Here is a 20,661-nt window from a genome sequence, read left to right as displayed (position 1 = left end):
AATTTTATATATATATATATATATATATATATATATATATATATATATACTTGTAAGATGTTAACCATGATAATGGTATATAGGCATAAGCAGTAATAAACATCTGTGTTTTCTGAAAAAAAAAGAAAAAATCAAGGGATGCCTGAGTGGCTCAGTGTTTGAGCATCTGCCTTTGGCTCAGGGCGTGAACCCCAGGGTCCTGGGATCGAGTCCTGCACGGGGCTCCCCACAGGGAGCTTGCTTCTCCCTCTGCCTGTGTCTCTGCCTCTGTCTCTCGTGAATAAATAAAATCTTAAAAAGAAATCAAAATGTGCTAAAATTTGAAATATGCTAATCTAAGATGAGGTCTATTGTGATATATAATATATTATGACTTTTGGATCAAAATCTATCAACAAATGCATATGCCCACACATGAGGTGAGTGAGGGTGAGCTGGAAAGAGAAGGGAAGCTGAGGAAAACCAGACATGAGAACCACACCTATGGCATGGTTGACATTAGTACTGTTTAACCAGGAAGGGTGCAGTTGCAAGCCTTAATAATGCCTGCGGTAGCCCTGCGGGATCCACGAACTGGTGAATCAAGCCTGGTGGTGTCCCTGTGAGCTGGAGACCTAATATTCTTTCTGAAGCAGACAGTTATCTCTCAGCAAGTTGCCACCTTGCTTGAAAGCAGACCCAGCTCACCAGCACTTTCCATTTTTCAAAAAAACCCCCACAAAATCCGTATTTTAAAATATGCAATGTCCTGATTTTTAAACGTCATCAATTCAATTAAAGGAAATATTGACGGGCCACACAGGCCACATCTGTATTCTGAACTTGCTCTTCAGGCCACCAGTTGCAACCCTGAGGCTAATGTTTCTGGTTATAACTATCCCTGACACGTAGTCGTATCTTGGACAAAATTATTTAATCTCAGTCTTCAACCTTTAATGTGGCCGAAGCAACGTGCAGGGTCCAGAAACTTCCTACAAGATCCCCTGCAACGTAGTTACAAACATCTCAACAATGCCAGAAACTGGCATTCAGAAAAGTGATCATGCTTTTTAAGCATTACATAACCCTCAACCCTAGAGATAATGAAGAATACTAATGACATATAATGTTAATAAGAATACTAATGACAAATGAATGCCTCGGCAGCTCTGGGTCAGCATATAATCCCTGAAAAGAAGCAGCAGCTTCTTCCCTACTCTGCCAGAGACAGGTCTCAACTCAGAGTCAAATGCAAATAACTTGACTCAAAGAGAGACAATAAGTGGCTGAAGAAACAGAGAAAAGTCTGTCACCAGAAGCCCCCACCTCAGCAGGGGGCCTACTGGGGTCACTGACCCTCACTTTACAGAAATAGGTGATGCCTGTTTACAGTACAAAATTGCAAAGGTATAAAAGGAACCATTGAAAAATAAGCCTCCTTCCAACCCCTGACCCCCCTTCCCCCCCCCCCCACCCGACTCCCCAGGGGCAACCCTGTTGCTGAATTCTTTGCATCTTCTTAAAATACACCTTCGGAAGAGCTGTTGAATGCATGGACATCGAAATGGGAACCTGTTTTAGAAATGCATGTTCTTTTGGAATTTTAGGATCGTAAGGGACCTGGTTCAGCCCTTAATTCACAACCCACCTTAGTATTGCTCCTGCATACAAAGCTCTCTAAGGTTGAGAAACCATTCCACTCAGAGGCAGCTCATTCCACTGTTAGCTCTAGTTTCGGTGACCAAAGATTATTTAAAAAATTTTTGAAATCTGCCAACCTAGTGTTTTTCCTCATCATTCCTTGCTTTGCCCTCAAAGGCCAGAGAAAACAGGTGGTCAAATGCCTCTCGTCTAAGAAGGCACTTAAAATATTTGACACCCTCCTTTCTTTATCCTGTCAAATAACCTGTTTCTCCTCCCTTTCCATTGGGTGTGTGGTTGCAGGGGACTCACCACCACGTTCTTTCAGAAAAGATTAAACTCTTATTTAAAATACCCAGAAAGGGGCAGCCCGGGTGGCTCAGTGGTCTAGCGCCGCCTTCAGTCCAGGATGTGATCCTGGAGTCACGGGATTGAGTCCCACGTCGGGCTCCCTGCATGGAGCCTGCTTCTCCCTCTGCCCATGTCTCTGCCTCTCTCTCTCTCTCTCTCTGTGTGTCTCTCATGAGTAAATATATAAAATCTTTAAAAAATAAAAATAAAAAAAATACCCAGAAAGCTCTTCAAAGAGGAAAACTGCTCATCAGAGGAGCAAAAAAGTTTCCAATTTGTCGCTGGCAAAGAGAATGAACAACAGCCTGTGTTATGAAAATTGATAGCCTACGTGAGATTTAATATGGGAAATACTAGAGTCTCAATACATACTTGCTAATACGGTGTCTGTGGGTGCTTTATCCAGAAATTTTCTGGCCAAGCAGAAACTTGGGTAGTGACTTCTCTAAAAACTTTCCAAGATATATTCTGAAATAGAATATGGAGTCCTAATGTCTCTATTTGAAAAGTCGTAGTATTAGAATGATGGGGAGCACGGCCTAGATTTGGGTTCAAGGCTGGCTTCATGACTCACAAATTCTACTTTGGTATGTCGGGGAAGTTATTTATTTAACTTTTTCCAAGCCAGTGTCATCTTGCTATAAAAGGCAAACAGAGTATAACGTAGCTAACGGGTCAGCTGAGCTCACTTCTGATCAGTGCTTAGCATGCAGTTGGGGCTGCTCCTGCTATTCCTAGGGTGGTGGCAGCAGTGGCTCTTGCCCGGGATATGGCCTGGGATATGCCCTGGGAGCACTCTCTGCAGACACTGGGTGCCTGAGAACCCTTTATGCAGGGCCCAGTCTGGGCAAAGCTTTGTTCTCTTAAGAGGATGCCATTCCTGCCAGCTCGGTCATATAGTTTTTCACCTTGTAAGCAGCACGTTTTCAGACCACTCCACTACCTGCCAAAAAGTACAAAATTATCTGGAATGTCACCCCTTTATCACAAACTCAGAGGAGAAACTCAAACCTGAGATAGGTGTCCCAGTAGGATGTTAATGTCACACATTCCTCTCCATTCCTTGGGATCAACCCAGTACCAGGTGGTCTGCCTGAAGTGTCCCACTGCCTCCTTGAGTAATTGTTTTAATAAGGCTTTGCTTCCTGAGATACCATCAGATCATATCAAAGGTTGTTGGAACAAAACATCACTATAAAGGTTCATACTGCAACAAAGAGGTGGCTAGAGAGAACTCTAAAATCTTGACACTTTGTCTTCTTTTGAGGGGCCCATGCGAGAAATTGCTAATGCAGTCTTAAAAATTCGTTGTACTTTTGGGCAGCCCGGGTGGCTCGGTGGTTTAGCGCCACCTTCAGTCCAGGGCGTGACCCTGGAGTCCCGGGATCGAGTCCCGGGATCAAGTCCCGGGATCGAGTCCCACGTCAGGCTCCCTGCATTGGGCCTGCTTCTCCCTCTGCCTGTGTGTGTGTGTGTCTCTCTCTGTGTCTCTGTGAATAAATAAACAAAATCTTTAAAAAAAATTCATTGTAGTTTTAATTGATTGAATGTTTTAACATAAAGATACTCTGATTTGTGCCACCTCCCGTATTCCTTGACAGAAGTGTTAGAGTCAGTTCTGTTGTCTTTGTTAGGTACGCCCCTTTGTTAGGGACTTTGTCGTGTGCAGCTCTTCTGTAAGACCCACTTCCAGATTCATCCTATGTTCCGCTGTGATGTTTCTGGTTTGCTCTTCCCCAACTTGTGTTCCTGCCGTCTTTGTGTTTCTTTGCAAACTGCTGGAAGTCCTGTTTGGAACATGTGGAGGAAACCAAAACATGGTCTGCAGGATCTTCACAGCCTTCTTCACCAGGGGCTAAATGAGTTCAGCAGGCTCAGTGCTCCTTCTTACCTGTTAAAACAAAGGAACAAACAAGAATGAATCTAAATTCAGATGAAAAAAACACAGGTTCTAGGGGTGGTGAGAAGCCCTGTGCTCGGGACCCCTCCTCCAGCAACAGGAGAGTTCTGGACTTTAAGTGCCCTTGCTTTAGGTTGGGGATTCCTACTCCAACAGTGAGAACACCCCGGGCTGGACCAGGATGAATGTCACTAGTGAGTCTGGCCAGGACAGCAGGGGATCTGGTTGTAGAATGGGGCCAGCGGCCACCTGCCCCCTCTGGGAAGGAGCAGTGAGGAGAGGCGGTGCTCTGCAAAAGCTCAAGTCTCTGCAGCTCAAGTCTCTGCAGCTGAAGGGAAAGGAGAGAAAATGAGTGAAGATATCAGTGAGGGTGACAAAACACGAGAGCCCCCTAACTCTGGGAAACGAACAAGGGGTGTGGAACGGGAGGTGGGCGAGGGGGGGGTTGAGGTGACCGGGTGACGTGGGTGACGGGCACTGAGGGGGGCACTTGGCCGGATGAGCACCGGGGGAACTCCAATAAAAAAAATTTTAAAAAGTTTCTGCAGCTGGAGAAAATCTAGTTGCTTCTGGCCAAACCCTTAGCAGACTTCCCAGAACTTCTGCTTGAGTGACCCTCTTGTCTCAGGAGGGGGGGCGGGGGGCACCTGGCTTCTGCAATAGGGTCTCCAGTGCGGTTTGTCTGGAGCCTTTATTGGAAGCGCTGATCTTCTGCGAAGTGACTGAGCGCGCGTGTTAGCTTCCCGGGGAGCCCTGGCCGTGCGCGTCGCTCCTCACGCGTCCACTCAGCTCTTCTGCGAGCCCGGGTGTGAGCCCGGAGTCGGGTCCCAGGGGGTCGGGGGTGGGCGGGGCTGCCACGGGCCCCCAGACTTGAGAGCGGCGGCTCGGCTGCCTCGTTGGGGTGGGGGCGCCCGGAATACGGGGTGCTTTCCCATCCTTGCCATTACCCGCCTGGGCCTCAGGCGTGGCCGCGGGGCGCGGGGCCCGGGATACTCCGCCAGGGGGAGGCACGGGGGGCGGGGATGCGCGGGGGTCCCCAGGGCCGGGCGGGGGGTGCTGCTCCGCGAGGGGGAGGCACGGGGACAATGATGCGCCGGGTCCCCAGGACGGGGCGCGGGAGGGGGGGGGCGGCTGCTCCGCCAGGGGGAGGCACGGGGGGCGGGGTTGCGCGGGGGTCCCCAGGGCCGGGCGGGGGGTGCTGCTCCGCGAGGGGGAGGCACGGGGGCAATGATGCGCCGGGTCTCCAGGACGGGGCGGGGGGGGGGGCGGCTGCTCCGCCAGGGGGAGGCACGGGAGGGGAAGGCACGGGGGCGGAGGTGCGCCCGGGTCCCCGGGACGGGGCGGGGGGGAGGGGGGCTGCTCCGCCAGGGGGAGGCACGGGGGGCGGAGGTGCGCACGGGTCCCCGGGACGGGGGGGAGGGGGAGGCACGGGGGGCGGAGGGGCGCCCGGGTCCCCGGGACGGGGCGGGGGGGAGGGGGGCTGCTCCGCCAGGGGGAGACACGGGGGGCGGAGGTGCGCCCGGGTCCCCGGGACGCGGCGGGGGGGAGGGGGGCTGCTCCGCCAGGGGGAGGCACGGGGGGCGGGGATGCGCGGGGGTCCCCAGGGCCGGGCGGGGGGTGCTGCTCCGCGAGGGGGAGGCACGGGGGCAATGATGCGCCGGGTCTCCAGGACGGGGCGGGGGGGGGGGCGGCTGCTCCGCCAGGGGGAGGCACGGGAGGGGAAGGCACGGGGGCGAAGATGCGCCGGGGTCCCCAGGACGGGGCGGGGGGGCGCTGCTCCGCCAGGGGGAGACACGGGAAGGGGAGGCACGGGGGCGGAGGTGCGCCCGGGTCCCCGGGACGGGGCGGGGGGGAGGGGGAGGCACGGGGGGCGGAGGGACGCCCGGGTCCCCGGGTCCCCGGGACGGGGCGCCGCCGCCCGCCGTCTGGGCCGCTCGGCTCCTCCCGCCGCCGCCTCCGCCGCCGCCTGGCCCCTCCCCCGGCGGCCCGGCCCGGCCCGGCCCCCGCCCCCGCCCCCGCCCCCGCGAGCTAGACGTCCGGGCCGCGCCGCGCCCGCAGCCTCCGCCCCCGGCACGGTGCGCACGCCCGCGTCCCCGCGAGTCCGTCCCCGGCCCGAGTCCCCGCGAGCCCGTCCCGCGGCCGCCGCCCCGCAGACGCGACCTCAGGCCCCGCCGCCCGCCGCCCGCCGCGATGCGCCCCCCGGGGCCCGTGGGAGCCGCGCTCCTGGCGCTGCTGGCGGCGCACTTGCAGGCGAGCCCGGCGCTGGAGGAGAAGAGAGGTGAGCGCCTCCCGCCCTCCTTTCCCGCTTCCTGGAGGGCCGGCTGCGCCCCTGCCGGGGCCGTGGGAGGAGGAGCGGCTGCGGGTTCCCGGGCCGGGGCGTCCCAGGCGGCCGGACGGCAGGCTCCCTGCGCGGGGCCCGCGGGGCTGCAGCGCGCGCAACTTCCCGGGCTCGGCGGCCGCGGGGCGCCCCGCGCCTCCTCCCGGGGCCCGGCTGCGCTCGGGTGCGGGGTGCGCGCCCCCGGGGCTCGGGGCGAGCCGGGTCCCCCTCCGCGGCCGCGGACCTCCCGAGCACACCCCCCCCCGGGTGTCGCTGCACCCCGACCTTGCCAGCCGGGGCGGGCCCTCTCCTGGGGTGCGCGCACCCTTCTGGGGGGGTCTCGCGTGTGCCTCTGCCTGTGGCTGCCGGGAGGGAGGAGGCGCGGGCTGCCCTCCTCGGCTACAAGGGGGTGCGCTGGGCTCCCCCGCGCGCGGCCCCACGGCGCTTGTCCGGCTCTCCATCCCCCTGCGCGCCGGGCGCACCGGGCTCCGCGCGCGCCCCTGACCTCCGGGACCTCCGGGACCTCCGGGACCTGCCGGCACCTGCAGCCCGTGGGGTGCGTCCCCAGGCTCCCGGCGGCGCCCGGACGCACGGAGCCCCGTCCTGCTCAGGTCCCCTCCGCTTCTCGAAATGAGGCCCACGGCACACTTTCCTTCTCAAGATCCCGAGACTTCTCTCGTGGGGGGGGAATGTTCCTTTTAGCCTTTTTGAAGAATTTGACGTTGGGCCAACCGAAATATTGAAGGTGATGTTTTTTGAAAGAAGGACTGATGTCTGTGGCTCACCGGTGCCAAATGTCCAGACTGAACATGAGCGAGCCTTGGCTTCGTGACTACCGGCCATAAACCCACTTGACATGAGAAACATGCCTCCGAAGGCTTAATTACACAATTTCAAAATCAAGCAACCCGGGTTCCAAGAGTCAGGTCTGTACTTGCTGCTGATGTCATTGGCCGGCGCTGAGTGAGTTGGTTAGGGCAGCATTAATGCACAAGCCGGTGTGGTTCCCAAACTTCGCTGCGGGTTACAATCACTTGGGATCTTCAAACCAAACCAAACGAAAACTCAGGTCTGGCCCCCCACCCCCACCCCAGACATCCTGATTTCCTTGGTCTGATCTGAGACCTGGGCATCAGGATCTTCGAGAGCTCCTCTGGTGGGTCCGCTGGGCAGCCAGGTTTGGGGATCACTGGTGTAGGGGAGAGACTGCTAAGGTCTCTGGAAAGATTACCTGCTAATGTAAAGAAGCTCTTTTGGAACATCTGGAGTGTTAACAACCTTGCAAAATATAGGAAAGAGGAGGTGGAGGGTGATTTCAGTAATAGGGGATTAGTCTTTTCACCGACAGAGCTGGTGGAAAGCTCTGCATCCTCTAAGGAGTCTGAAGGGCTCCCCTTCATCTCTGCGGGGAGCCCTGGAGGCTGTGGTCCTGCTCCTGCAACAGGGTCCTCTTAGGCAGGTGGTGTCTCTCCCTCTCTGCTACAGGGCCCCCCCCCCGCCCTCCTTAATTTAAATTGACTCTTGGAGCACCTCCAAAGCATCACTTTGTGTGTGTGTGTGTGTGTTTTAAAAACTCCTGAAGTGTTTGCAGCTCTTTGCTCTTCCCCCTTTGAACACTGCTATTAGTGCTTGGAGATGTGTTTCCAAGAAAATGTATAAATACCGCTTAATTTGCCTGTCCTGTATTTGCTTAAAACAGAATGCTCCTGGACACGATTGTGAGGGTGGGCGAACAGATGTCATTCTGTTAGAGTAACATTACAAAACCAATTTCAAAGGATGAATTATTAAAAATATAAAAGGAGATGTTTTTACCAAAGGTGTTAAGGACCCTTAGCAAATTCAGTCGGTTTTGTTCAAGCAAATTTACTCGGTTTAGAGAGCCTTTTTTCCCTAAGATTTGGTATCTTCTGTTCTTATGGCTCTTGGTACTGTCAAGCACTGTCTTACACGTCCTTTTAATCCTTACATTAGGCATATGTGGTGAGTACGCGCTTTATTAAAAGGGGGAACTGAGGTCCAGAGAAGTAAAGCGACTTCTACATTTAGGAAGAAGCAGAGCCAGGGTTCAGACTCAGGCCTTCTCACCCGCGAGTCCTGCCTCCTCCACCTAGCTCCACTGCCCCCTGTGAGTTCTGGTTTTAGGAGAGCCAGATCGGGTGTGTGCAAACACCTAGTGGCAGGTGCTGGGAGGCGGAGGAAAGGACCAGGGAACGGGCTCCTTAGGACTGGTCTCTGTGTGAAACTTGGAACAAACATCCACCTATTGGGTGGTCTAGACTCTTGCTCCTTTACTCAGTAGTTGCTTTGCCTTCTGTGGAGGCAGCTCAGTCGCCAGAGCAGCAGTGAGCTTGGACACTGCTCGCGGATTGTTAAGCAAGCCCCTCTCCCTTGCAAAATGGAAAGGTAAAGGTGTTGCTCCAGAAGAGAGACCCTGGGTGGTTCTCTGGGGAGTGCGGGGGGCCTGTCCCAGCTTTTCCTCTGAAGACATTCTCGATTTAGTAGGCTGTGTTGAAGAGGAGGGAATGAGAGGATTTTGAATTGTATCCCAAGCGAAGATCCACTACCCTCTTTTCTCTCAGGAGTTCAGAGGTCAGGAAGCCCAGTACGTTGTGGCCTGGAAGCCGGGACGTCTCTTCTCGTTCCAGCTCTGTGTCAGGCTGGACGTGGCAGTTACCAGCCCCAGGCTCCTGAGTCCATCTCAGAATTCAAAGAGTATTTATTGAGTGCATAGAATGTGCTGGACATTATGAGTTAAAAGGGGTAAGGGTGATCTTAGTAGTTTCTACTAACACTTCCACTGTGTGATTCTTTAAGTCGTTAATGAAGTACAGAGGGTCCTTGATTTATGATGGTTTGACTAGAATCTTTTATTGTATGTGCGATGCATGTTAAGTAGAAACTGTACTTGGAATTTTAAATTTGGATTTTCCCCCCCAGGCTAGTGATAGGCGGTGCGGCCCTCTCCCCTCCTGTGATGCTGGGTGGTGGCAGCGAGCTGCAGCTCCCAGCCAGCCCTGTGATCACCAGGGTCGACAACCCCCACACACTGACAACCATCCTGTTTTTCACTTTTAGTACGGACTTCACAAGTCATGTGAGGGAGTCAACACTTCATATAAAATAGACTTTGCATTAGATGATTTTATCCCCCTGTCGGCTAACGTAGGTGTCCTGAGCACGTTGAGGGTAGGCTAGGCTCAGCTATGATGATCGGTAGGTTGGGTGGATTAAATGCATTTCAACTTAAAATATTTTTAATTTGCCCTGGGCTTATGGGGACATAACCCCATCGCGAGTCAAGGAAGATCTGTATTAGTTAATCGCTTTTTCAATCTGCAAAGGGGCCCAACAGTCTGTTTATCTCATGTATTCACACGCGTGGAGCTCTGTTCAGCAGTTACCTGGCCGATGGCTCCAGTGGGTTTGTAACCATTATTTCTGGCTTTATATATTTAGTTGCTGAGTCCGTGATTTTTCAAAAATTCATTCTGAAGTTTGAAGAAGCCGATTGCCAAAAACCCATTGTGCTGCATGATTAGACTTGGTCCACGTGACAGCACTAACATGTTTTGAAATGTTTTTAGAGGCAGTGTCAGTAAAGATGAAGGATCCCGCCCTGTTTAAAAAGAAAATACTCCCCCCCCCCACCCCCCTTGATCTAAACTTCAGGATCAGCAGCTAGTGTCTGAACCTTTTCTGACAGGAGTGGCAAGTCAACTCTGATAGGAAATTGATGATTATGGCTGTTAAGGGAAGCTGGCCCCATGCTGGTGCCCCAGGCCCTAAAATTCACGTGGGATCAGAATGTTAGCTAGGACCCACCTAGGGAAGCATTTGGCCTTTGCCCCGTGGCTTGCTGTGAAAGTTGTGTGTTTGTGTGTGTGTGATTTTGGACTCAGTACATGAAATGGGCTTATTTAAAGTCGGGTTTTACAAATATGAGAAAAGGGCAAAGTTCTAGAACGGTTCCCCCCTACATTGTTTCCACATATACAGTTTCCAAAGCAGATTCTGCTTCTCCGATCTGTACAAAACTACTTTCAATTTGTTTTCTTCTGTCACTTTTGGACATTTGAAATCATCGTAAGAAACATTTTTGGCCTTGGTTATTACCGGTTTATTCTTAAGCCATCAGCACATACGGGGATAGAGTATAAACCTTGTTCTCGGGGGTCATTCCAGTCGGACATCCTAGCGTCTGTCCATCCATTCCTTCTTCTTCATCTTCCTCCTAAAAGGTCGCCTTTCCTAAGACAGTTGCAACAGTTGGCTCTTTGCACAACCTCGAAGGATAGCCTGCCATCCAGCCCATGGGCATGAGATGAGCAGGTTAGTTTGAATTCAGGCAAGGATCCAAGCTTATGTCAAATAACCGGTTTGACTGAAATTTTCACTTTTTCAGAGTCACTAGGTACAGCCTCCTTCCTACACATTTAGATAGACACAGTCAATACAGTTGTCTAGAAAGTTCCCTAAGCCAGTGGGGAGCAGGAGGGGTGTTTGGGGCCAGTGAGCGGTGGGTGGTGGCTTGTTTGTTTAGCCCTGTTAGAAACTAAGTGCTGGATTTGACATTTTAAATCTCTGCAGGCCCTGAAGTATAATATCAAATGCCTGACCCTGTTGACTAAGCATCTGTGAATTGCATATGCTTAAAATAAATTTTACTCCTACCAAATTTCAGCAGCTTGCTTCAGAAAGTAGTATGTGAAAGCGAGCACTGAGGGATAGAATTTCCTTCTCTGCTCCAACTTATAGTCCATCCTGGTGGGCCAACACACCTGGCCCTGATTTAGGAGAAATAATTGCATAAGTTAACCGCTGCTGTTTGTCCTTTGAGTATAAGGACACGAATAGCTGCCTGTTACGACTTAGGCTTTTATTTTCTTTGCGTTTGGGCCACAGTGAGCAGTTTGCACTGTTCCATCCATGTTCTGAGACTTAGGAATGAATCAGCGTTGGTGCTTGCCTTTTAGTCATTTAGGGCAAGAGAAATCTATAGATAACCAGCGTGAAACTATGTCACAGAACCAATGATAGAATTCTGTACACGGTGAATTCTTCTGGCTTTATTCTTTGCTTTTAGTTCCACCTGGAGAGAGGGCCAGGTATAGATGGCCCTGGGCTGCGGGCATTTCCCCTGGAGAATGCACAATAGGAAGGCATCCCACGCGTCGTGCCAGTGGTAGCAAAGGTCTGAGGAGCACTGGTGACTCAGTGTGATGGCAGAAGGGGGAGATGGGGAGGCCACACATCCTAAGAACTTGGCCGTCCCCCCTCCGGGTGAGGGGAGGCTCACTGGGGAGCCCTAAGCTAGGAACTGGCAAGATGGGTTTGGGGTTTGAGAAAGATGATTCTAGCAGCCATGTGGGGACTGAGTGCATTGCAGAGGCAACTGTGGAAATAGGGAGCTGGGTGGCTTCTGCGGGCCAAGGAGAGAGGCGGGAGGGGGAGCAGTGAGGACGCAGAACAGGTGACTCAGGCTGACCTGGAGGCAGTTCATGTGTGACCAGTACAAGATGTAGGGAGTCCCAGGAGACACACCGGGTTTGGCTTAGAAGGTCAGGATCAACACTCCAGCTGTTCACAGAGGCCGAGAAGGCTCCAGGAGGAAGGGTCACTTGGGTGGGTGGAAGTGCTCGGATGGAAAAGTCTGGAGGCCATAGAGCGAGTAAGCAGGGGGGGCTCAAATTATCATTTTAGTACATGTTTCAAATGCAGGTATTGTCTTGGGCCAGGAAATAACCCGCCCCTGTCCTGTGTCATGCTCCCTGTCTTGTCCATGTTGAGCCAGGCCGGGTCCTGGATTACCAGCTTCTTTCTTCAGCAGGTTGCTGTGACGAGCAGCTGGAGTAGCTGCAGCTCTGAGCAACTGATAAGTACGTTGGGGATCACATCTGTGTTATAATGCCACAAATCCTCCGACGGGAATCCTGCATTTCTTATTTAAGACAGCGTCACATCACTTGGTTTGTACATTAGCGGCTGAACTGGAAAGACTAGGAGGTGACTTTTTTTTTTTTAAGCAGTAGGTTTTGAACCTTGCATGTACCTTAGAATCACAGGAGAAGGATGAGAAAGAGGATGACTTGCAGCACCCTCCACCAGCTGAATAAAATCTTCTGGGGGATGGAGTGCCAGCAAACAAGTTTTTTTTTTTTTTTTAAAGACTCCTTAGGCAATCCTGATGAGTGCCCCAAGTGGTGTGTGTAGCTTGTGGCGGAGAAGATATTTCATCTTTGTTCCCAGACTCCCATTTCTTACTCATTGCCTGAGCTTCCTCAAGATCCAGGAACAGTTTTGCATTTCCTTAGTAAATCAGGCTCAAAGTTGAATTTTTTTTCTCCCTGAAGTCCTGAGAAGTCTGTTACTTCTCAGGACTCTCAGGGTGTGTGTCCCAAGACAGCAGCAGCAGTAGAACTTGGAGGCTGATAGAAACCCACATTCTGGGTTCCCCCAGCCGGCCTTCTGGATAGGGTGCTTATGGGGATGGGGCTTGGCTTACAGTCTGAGAGTATGAGCCCTGTGGAAGCTTCTGATGCACACCAGTTCCAGAACCACAGACACTGCGTGCACACCGTGTGCTGGGTTCTGGAAATACGAGAGGAAGAAGGGAACTGCTTATCTTTGAAGCACACACAGGTGGAAGGGCTGAGCAGGGAGAGAGATGGAGCAACCCCGGGTAAGGCCGCATCTTACGGTAGATGAGATTTGGGATTTCAGTGGGAGCCCCCCAAAATGGGCTTCATCCTATTTCTGTGATGGGGACAGTTTCTCAGAAAGAGAACATTTAGCTGGATCTCAACAATGAGGTTTTGCCCTGCGTCCAGGCAAAGGGAAAAGAATGAGGACCTGCTGCTGCGCTTGGCGCCCTGTCCGCCAGCCCACCATCACTGGTCATTTTATGAACATGCATGTCTTACTGCAGCACATGCTAAGGTTTTAGAGTTTCCTCCTTTATTTTTCTAAACTACCGTGAGGAAACGTACAACATCAAAAGTAAAGTGCCTGAGAGGTGACACATTTTACATTTAAAAATGAAAATGGGGGCAGCCCGGGTGGCTCAGCGGTTTAGTGCCGCCTTCAGCCCAAGGCACGACCCTGGAGACCCGGGATTGAGTCCCACATCGGGCTCCCTGCATGGAGCCTGCTTCTCCCTCTGCCTGTGTCTCTGCCTCTCTCTCTCTCTCATGAGTAAATAAGTAAAATCTTAAAAAAAAAAAAAAAAAGAAAAGAAAAGAAAATGGCATTTTTTAAAACTTATGGCTGGTTGTGAAGAATTGAACTGAATCTGGATGATAGTCGATAGTTTTGACATTCTTCCCCAGGTGGCATGATCCGGTCCTACCACTTGTCATGAATGAGAAAAAGGATTACTTGACATCCTTTGTTTAACTTCTATTGCAGAAAACAAAGAGAGGAACAAAAGTCTTCATAATTCTAGACATGATAAATGCATGTTGAATCACACTGAGGTCAGAAAGTGTCTCTCAGATGAACCGAGCCACGGCCACTTGTGAGTTAGAAGACGCCTGTGTCCTGATTCACTGTTGAAAATTGCACAGATTCACCAGTTTATTTGCAGAGGATCATTTGGAAACAGGTAGATTTGTACCACAGGGCCCAATAGGGCTCTTAGAGATGCCAGGGGTGTTCATGCCTTTATGGAGGAGGAAATACAGAAGTGGTTCCTGGCCCCTTTACTTAGCAGTGGTTTTAAGAATATTTTTGAAGGGTTTTATTTCAAAGCCAGAAATGCCATGCCTGACAGCGTACTACTCGGTACTTGCAAGCCAGCGCATGCTGGGTGAAGCCACGATTGCCTTAGCATTTGTGTTTCCTGACACATGATATCATTATAGCTGTTTGAAAGTTCCTTTCTTTCACTCCACGTTTTGTAGAAAATTGATGCATATAATCCCTCCGATATGACAAACTGACATTTTTATGTGAAAACCTGTGCGTGTTTGAGGTTCTTTGCCCATACCCATAGATTTATCACTATTTTAGAGTCTGGAATAGAAACAAATCACTTTAATGAATCTCAAGGACAGGCATGTATGCCTGGAAAAATTCTTACTGTTGTAAAATGAGATTTCAGAAAGGTTGTCAGAAAGGATTTTTTCTTTTTTTTTTTTTTTGTAACATCAAAAACCTGGTTTTGCTTATTTACCAGCAAACATGGAATACCTGACACATGCTGGCTTGTCTGTGTTTCCGCAGTATCTCCCAGTTCATTCTTAAATATCATCAGCCGTAGCAGATGGTTAAATTGTCCTGAGCGAGATAAATTAGACTATTTTAAGTGTGTTCTAGTACTAACTTGCAAGGTCCTTTTTTGAGAGTATATTTTAATATGGTATTAGAAATTTAAATAATGTTCATCTCTTTTCCAAGCAAAGGAAAAGAAGCCCCAATTTCACCTACTTTTGATTACGTCCAGATGAATGCCAGAAAAACGAAAGGTGGTTGTGGAAGAATTATTATGCCACCCGTTGGTTTTTAAGATACTGATTTTAAGGGGCTTTTACCTATGATGAATTTCAGAATTTTTTTCTTGGCTTTGATTTGCTGCAAAGTTAATAGAGAGGCAGAAACCGTATCCTTATAGTTACTTCTTGATTTCTTTACCTCTGCTGGCATTTCCTGGTGCTCCAATAGTCTGTATGCATGCAGTGTATTCATAAGAATAATGTATTGCCTTAATCTGCCCTCCCTCCCTTCCTGCCTTTCCTGCTTCCTTCCTCTCTTTCTTTTTTGCAAGCTGTTATGAATATATCTTCACCTAAGAAAGAAAATTTTGATGTATGACCGTGAATGAAAAACGTTGACAAATTACCGCAAAAGTACACTACGTAACTTTTTAAAGTTAGAATGTCAGACGTTCAATGTTCGTGATTATTTTTAATACAAATATGAATAGACATGTATCATCATTCCTTCAAAAGTTGCATTGCTAAAGGAGGTTTTCTTAGGACATGGCTTAGTGTATTTTTTCCCCTGTAATCCGTTGTTAGTGATAATAGAAAGAGAAAACAGTTTCGTGTCTACCTTTCCAGTTTCAGCTCCTGTAAAATAACTAAACTAGATGGCTTGATGACTCCTTGCAGCTGGAAACATCTATGAAATTAAAAGCAAATCTGAAAGCATGCAAGATACATATTTAAACTTGTAAATAATAAGTGTGCTGTCCCTGTGATTTAGATGCTAAAGCAGTGATGTCATCGTAATAATAACACCTTGCACTGTACAGCACTTTACAGTTTACACAATGCCTTAACATCCATCTCTCCAAGCTTCCTAACAACCCCACAGGATGGGGGTAATTATCCACATTTGGAGGTGAGGGACTCAGGCTTTCAGCCCTTCTGCAGTTTGCCCAAGCTAGTCAACATTTAGGCGTGGAGAGGTTTTCCCGCTACACAGCAGACACCTTTTCCAGACACCAGTATCACACGTCTCCAAAGCTCTCCCTCTTCCTCCTTTAAGACATCATCGCTTCTTAGCCGTTGATGCCTCCTCTCACTGGAGTCCTATTTGTGAATCGAGAGACTAACATAAAAAATACTCAAATTTTTTGTTGCACTCCTATTACTTATACCCAACGTCCTTCACAATTTTGGTACATTCTGCTCCGATTTTGTTCTTCCCCACTTTTTTTCTCGTTATGAAGTTTTGTTTTGTTTTTTTTAGAGGTAGGTGTCTTTATATATGCATCGTAATTGCACATTTCATATGATACAGGACAATACATATGTGAGCCTTGAAAACATCTACTTTAGAAATCCGAACTATGACTTTTTGAAGTTGTGTCATAAACTTCTGTAAATTCGCCAGATCTATAAATATGTGAAGTAAAAACGAGGAGGGAAAGCACCTTGATGTAGCAGTTGGGTCAGTTAGCAGTGCCTGTGGCTAAATGTGGTAATGCCCTCACACCGATCTGTAGAGTCATTTCTGTGATTTAAATGAAGCACACACTTAAACTCGTGAGGGTGTGTAAATAGCTGTTATGAAGAGGACAAACTTAACAAATTGTGTACACTCCAGGGTTGCTGACTGTCTGTATCAGATCCTTTATAAGAAGCCAATGTGCCAGAGATTATATACAGAAGCATTGACTTTAAAGAGAAAATATTACAGAAATCACAATTCTCACTTAGAGGAACGTCATTGTTTAAATGAATAGGACGTGGGATGTGAGAGTTAGTAGATCTCTCATTGACAATGACCCATAACTTTTCCAAAAGAAAAGTCAGAACACAGTGTTTATTTTCCTCCATCAGGAAGGAAAAAGCTTTCTTCTTACTATTTCTAACATAGTAGAAACTTCAGTGCTCTAGCAGAGATTCCCAATGATCGTTTCTATTTCTTAATTATAAAGCAAAGTACGAAAAAAAAAAATCCCATATGTAAACTGAATAATCGATCTGTAGTCATCATCGATGTAGTAGAGGCTTAGAGATTATCACTAAGGGAAAACATGGATTTTTTAGAGCCAGAGATGATGCATCTCTTGTTGGATAAGTAAACTCTTCCCGTCAACTTCCAGGCATTTAGTGTATTGAGTTCAGGGTGGCTTGCTTAGTAGTTGGCCTCTATGCATTCATTGCAGAAGTTATTTGGGCAAAAGCTATGCCACTTGACCTTCAATCCACAAAGGTCCACCCAGCCAAGGCAGGACAGAAAGTTGAGCAATTTGGTGAAATGGGACAACATAAAGAGTCAGACCAGTTGCCCAGTTTTTCGCTTCACTTTTGACTTCTAAAGACGCTCTGTCATTATGCAAACTCAGGGATGTGCCTGGTTTGAAGGAGAGGCATCGATGGGAAAAGGCCCAGACGATTGAAGACCTGGGTGGTTATCTGAGACCATCTTGCCTCATGCCAGAGTCTTGTTCTTAAAGTCTTGGCTAGGAGAGCCAGGCTTTGAGAGAGTTGGGCAATGGCTACTACATATTCATAATGTTGCCCAGTTGCAAAAACAAAACGTTCAAATGATAGCCAGGAAAATAAGTAGTCATGAATTCAAGGCCTGAACCGTGCAGACGAAGCCAATGAAGACGGGGTGCCAGGGTGGGGAGAGTCGCCAATAGTATACGTACTTCTCCTGCAGTTTGAGGGGGATTTGTTTTTTTCTTTCCTCTTGGACCTTGGTTTGGGAAGAGGTCAGACTTCATTTCCCTTCTAGGCTTGCTTTCTCTCTCAGCTAGGTGACCAGGGAAGGGGTGGAAGGAGGTGGTAGCCGCAGCTGAAGCGTGATGTTGGTCAGCACAGGTGTGCCGAGTGCAGGTTTGTAGTCTAGTAGAAGTTTGACAGGCTGGGTGACTTCTGAGCACCACTTACCAGGTTGAATTTTATTTTATTTTATTTTATTTTTAATTTTTATTTATTTATGATAGTCACAGAGAGAGAGAGAGAGAGAGAGAGAGAGAGAGAGAGAGGCAGAGACACAGGCAGAGGGAGAAGCAGGCTCCATGTACCGGGAGCCCGATGTGGGATTCGATCCCGGGTCTCCAGGATCGCGCCCTGGGCCAAAGGCAGGTGCCAAACCGCTGCGCCACCCAGGGATCCCCAGGTTGAATTTTAATGAAAAGAGAAGCACTAGGCGTCACGTAGTGTAATAGCAGCTGTCCTGATCTTAGGATCGTCAGGTGTGCTCTTCGCAAAGCGACAAGGCCGAGGCTAAGTTTAAGAGCTGTTCTAAAAGTAACAGGTAATAACTAATTAATATCCAGTGATTTTTGAAATGTGCCATCAAACACGTCAGCTCCGCAGTGGCCTCCTAGAGATGGAGGGAGAACGATGACGTGAGTAAGCCCTTCTCCATCTGAGGAAGCAGCATAGTCTATGTCGCAGGTGCACGTTCAGTGCGCCAATCGGGGAAAAAATCCCATCTGCAGATGGGTTTCCTTCCAAAGAGAGTTTGATCGAGTGAAGCTTCACCTGCACATGCTTCTGTTCAGCCTTCAAATGTGTAGTGCGCAGAACCTGGTATGATCCAGATTGGTTCTACTGTCTTGGGGGCATGTGCACCATCATGCGAGTGAGCAGGGTAGGGGGACTGAGCAGAGCAGCACGAGCTGGCTCCAGGGATACGTGGCTCTGTGCCCCCCTGGCCGTCCGTGCGGGCGCTGGCACCTGTCCGGCCCCCTCACTACCCTGCTCTCCCTGCTGGGGGTATTATTTTGCAGCAGGTGCTTACGGTCGCCTCTCAGATATGCCCACTCGCTGGTGCAGATTCGCCTGGACCGTCTCTATCCATTTGTATTTTCCCTGGCTGTGAAGTGGAATGCATGTGTCTGCAAGACTGGGGGAAATATTCCAGGGTTTCTTGACTCAGAGGCAAGAGGGACACTTCCTCAGCCAGGAATTGACTACATTCTCGGGGTGAAGGAGAGTGAGCAAGCCAGAGGTCAAGAAAGCTGCCTGTGCCAGTTGTTTGGGGCTCCAGGAATCATTCTGCTCTTACAACCAAGGCTACTCTGGGTGGATGTTTGTGAACTTCCGCTGGTTCTAAGCGTGTCCGAAATTATCGTGTCTATAATTTTTCCAATCTGAACATTATTATAACAGGTTAAAGAGTGCCCAAGGCCAGGGATTCTAGAATGATCATCACTAACATCTGATGGATGTTTTTGTTCCAGAAAAGGCAGTATAACCTTCTTATAACTAGCATCTTCTTGAGGTTGGACTTTTTTTTTTTTTATAAGTAGGAAAACTAAAATGTATACGTGGGACTAAAATATGAGCATATAAAACAATAAATATACCAAAAAAAAATCTCTAGACCTGTTCTGTGGTGCTTTTCTTTGGATAACAGTGAAGCATTAGGGCTTTCCCTCCTCCACGCGAGTAGGACCGTGCAGGATATGACAGACAGGGGTGCTGTCTCCGGACCTGGACCTCACTTTGCTTGCGGGGTGCTCGTGGCCGAGTTGAGTAACTACAGCAAGTCGTGATTTTTGCCTCTGCAGAGTGAAGATAATAATCGCTCTTATCTTGGCACCTGGGTGGCTCAGTCAGTTAAGCTTCTGACTCTTGGTTTTGGCTCAGGTCGTGAGATCCAGCCCCGGGTTGGGCTCCACGCCCCGCGAGGAGGCTGCTTGGACTGTTGTTTGCCCTGCGTGGCTCGGGGCCAGTCTTTGAAATGCTCCTTATTTCATCGTACGACCCAGTCACTTCTTCTCGTGCTGTTTCTACTTTGGGACTTCTCCTGGCTGCTGGGGAGGCTGCTGTTCTGTCTGTTTTCTCCTGCTCATCCTTCCTCCCCGTGTCACGGCCTTGGTGGCAGGGACGGGCCCGCGCGTTTCCCGGTGCGGCCCCTGGACACCCGGACCATCTCACAGGAGGGAGACCTGCACCCGGAGCCCTCGACCCTTCGGCGACAGCTCAGCTTTCTAAAGAGAGAAAACCATGAGTCTGCACCCTGTCTTCCGAGGACTGTTTGATCTGCTTGCTACGCTGTTTCAGGTACCGCGCGGTGCACCCCGGCGGGCCCCTTCCCGAGCACAGACTCTTCATCGGGGCTCCAGCCTCCGAACTTTCTGGGCCCCTGGTCTTCCCCTGCTCACTAGGATCAGGGCCCGCAGGTGTGTATGGACCGCGAGAGCACATCGCGCTGTCTGTCGTCGTTCTCACGTTCGCAGGGCGGGTGGCAGACGGGTCACGGATTCACATACGCTGGGGACTTGCTCTTTCTGCCAAGCAGTATATTTAGTTATTTTTAAAGTTGTTTAAAATAAATTGTGAGTAAAAATAAATTGCTTTTGCTGCAAGAAACACCAAAAATGGAAAAGCTAACAGTTCAGAGATGATAATTTATCTTGGAACTACGGCGAGCAGCGTAACTGCTTTATTAAACAATGAGACGATTTATGAGATTATTTGATCTACAAATGGGTTGAAGGGTGGTCTGACCTCCGTGCCCCATTTTCTCCATCCGTGAGCCTTTCTGGACTTAGAGAGCCGTCGTCGTGCAGCTCTATCATGCTTGGAGTGGTCTATTTGGGAAACAACACAAAGAGAAGAGACCATCGCCCCTAATACGCAGGGTTCTGAGAGCCATACATTTATTTTTCTTTGAGTATTCGCTTTATGGTTAGCACATTTTTTAGTGTTAAAGCAGCAGGGGTGGGGTCAGGTGTAAGGTAGTGAGGAGGTGTGAGGAGGGGAAGCAGGATTAAGGAAATTTTTTTTTTAATTTTAGGATTAAGGAAATTATCATGCGTACCCTACTTAATGTTTTTAGGTATTTTGTTCTTCGCTTCCAAAACACATTTTAGGGTAGGTATTTGAACTTAATATCTTATTTCTCTTCAGTGTTGTTTTTAGAGGTTTCCAGAGAAGTTAATATTTTTTTTTTAATTGCTGTAGTTCTTAGAAAAATCATACTAAAAACACTGACCATGTTACATAAATAAGACTAGTGGCTTTGCTGCCATAGCAAAGCTTTTTGTCACTAGCTTTTTATT

At 49.4% G+C, this 20,661-nt stretch overlaps 1 protein-coding gene across 2 annotated transcripts in view; it reads left to right on the top strand.

The window, feature by feature from the left end:
- The first annotated feature begins 5,992 nt into the window (after positions 1-5,992).
- EGFR (epidermal growth factor receptor) overlaps positions 5,993-20,661 on the top strand; it is a 197,330-nt gene continuing 182,661 nt past the window's right edge. Inside the window, exon 1 of one of the 2 annotated variants that reach the window (XM_072791688.1) lies at positions 5,993-6,149. In XM_072791688.1, the coding sequence (XP_072647789.1) occupies positions 6,062-6,149 (88 nt within the window). In that variant the 5' untranslated portion in view covers positions 5,993-6,061. Of the gene's footprint in view, positions 6,150-19,758; positions 19,780-20,661 lie in introns of those variants that run through there. The other variant, XM_072791690.1, reaches the window with a different exon arrangement.

Source organism: Canis lupus, chromosome 21 (assembly GCF_048164855.1).
Source record: "Canis lupus baileyi chromosome 21, mCanLup2.hap1, whole genome shotgun sequence".
NCBI lineage: Eukaryota > Metazoa > Chordata > Mammalia > Carnivora > Canidae > Canis > Canis lupus.
This window is presented reverse-complemented; position numbering and strand designations above follow the sequence as displayed.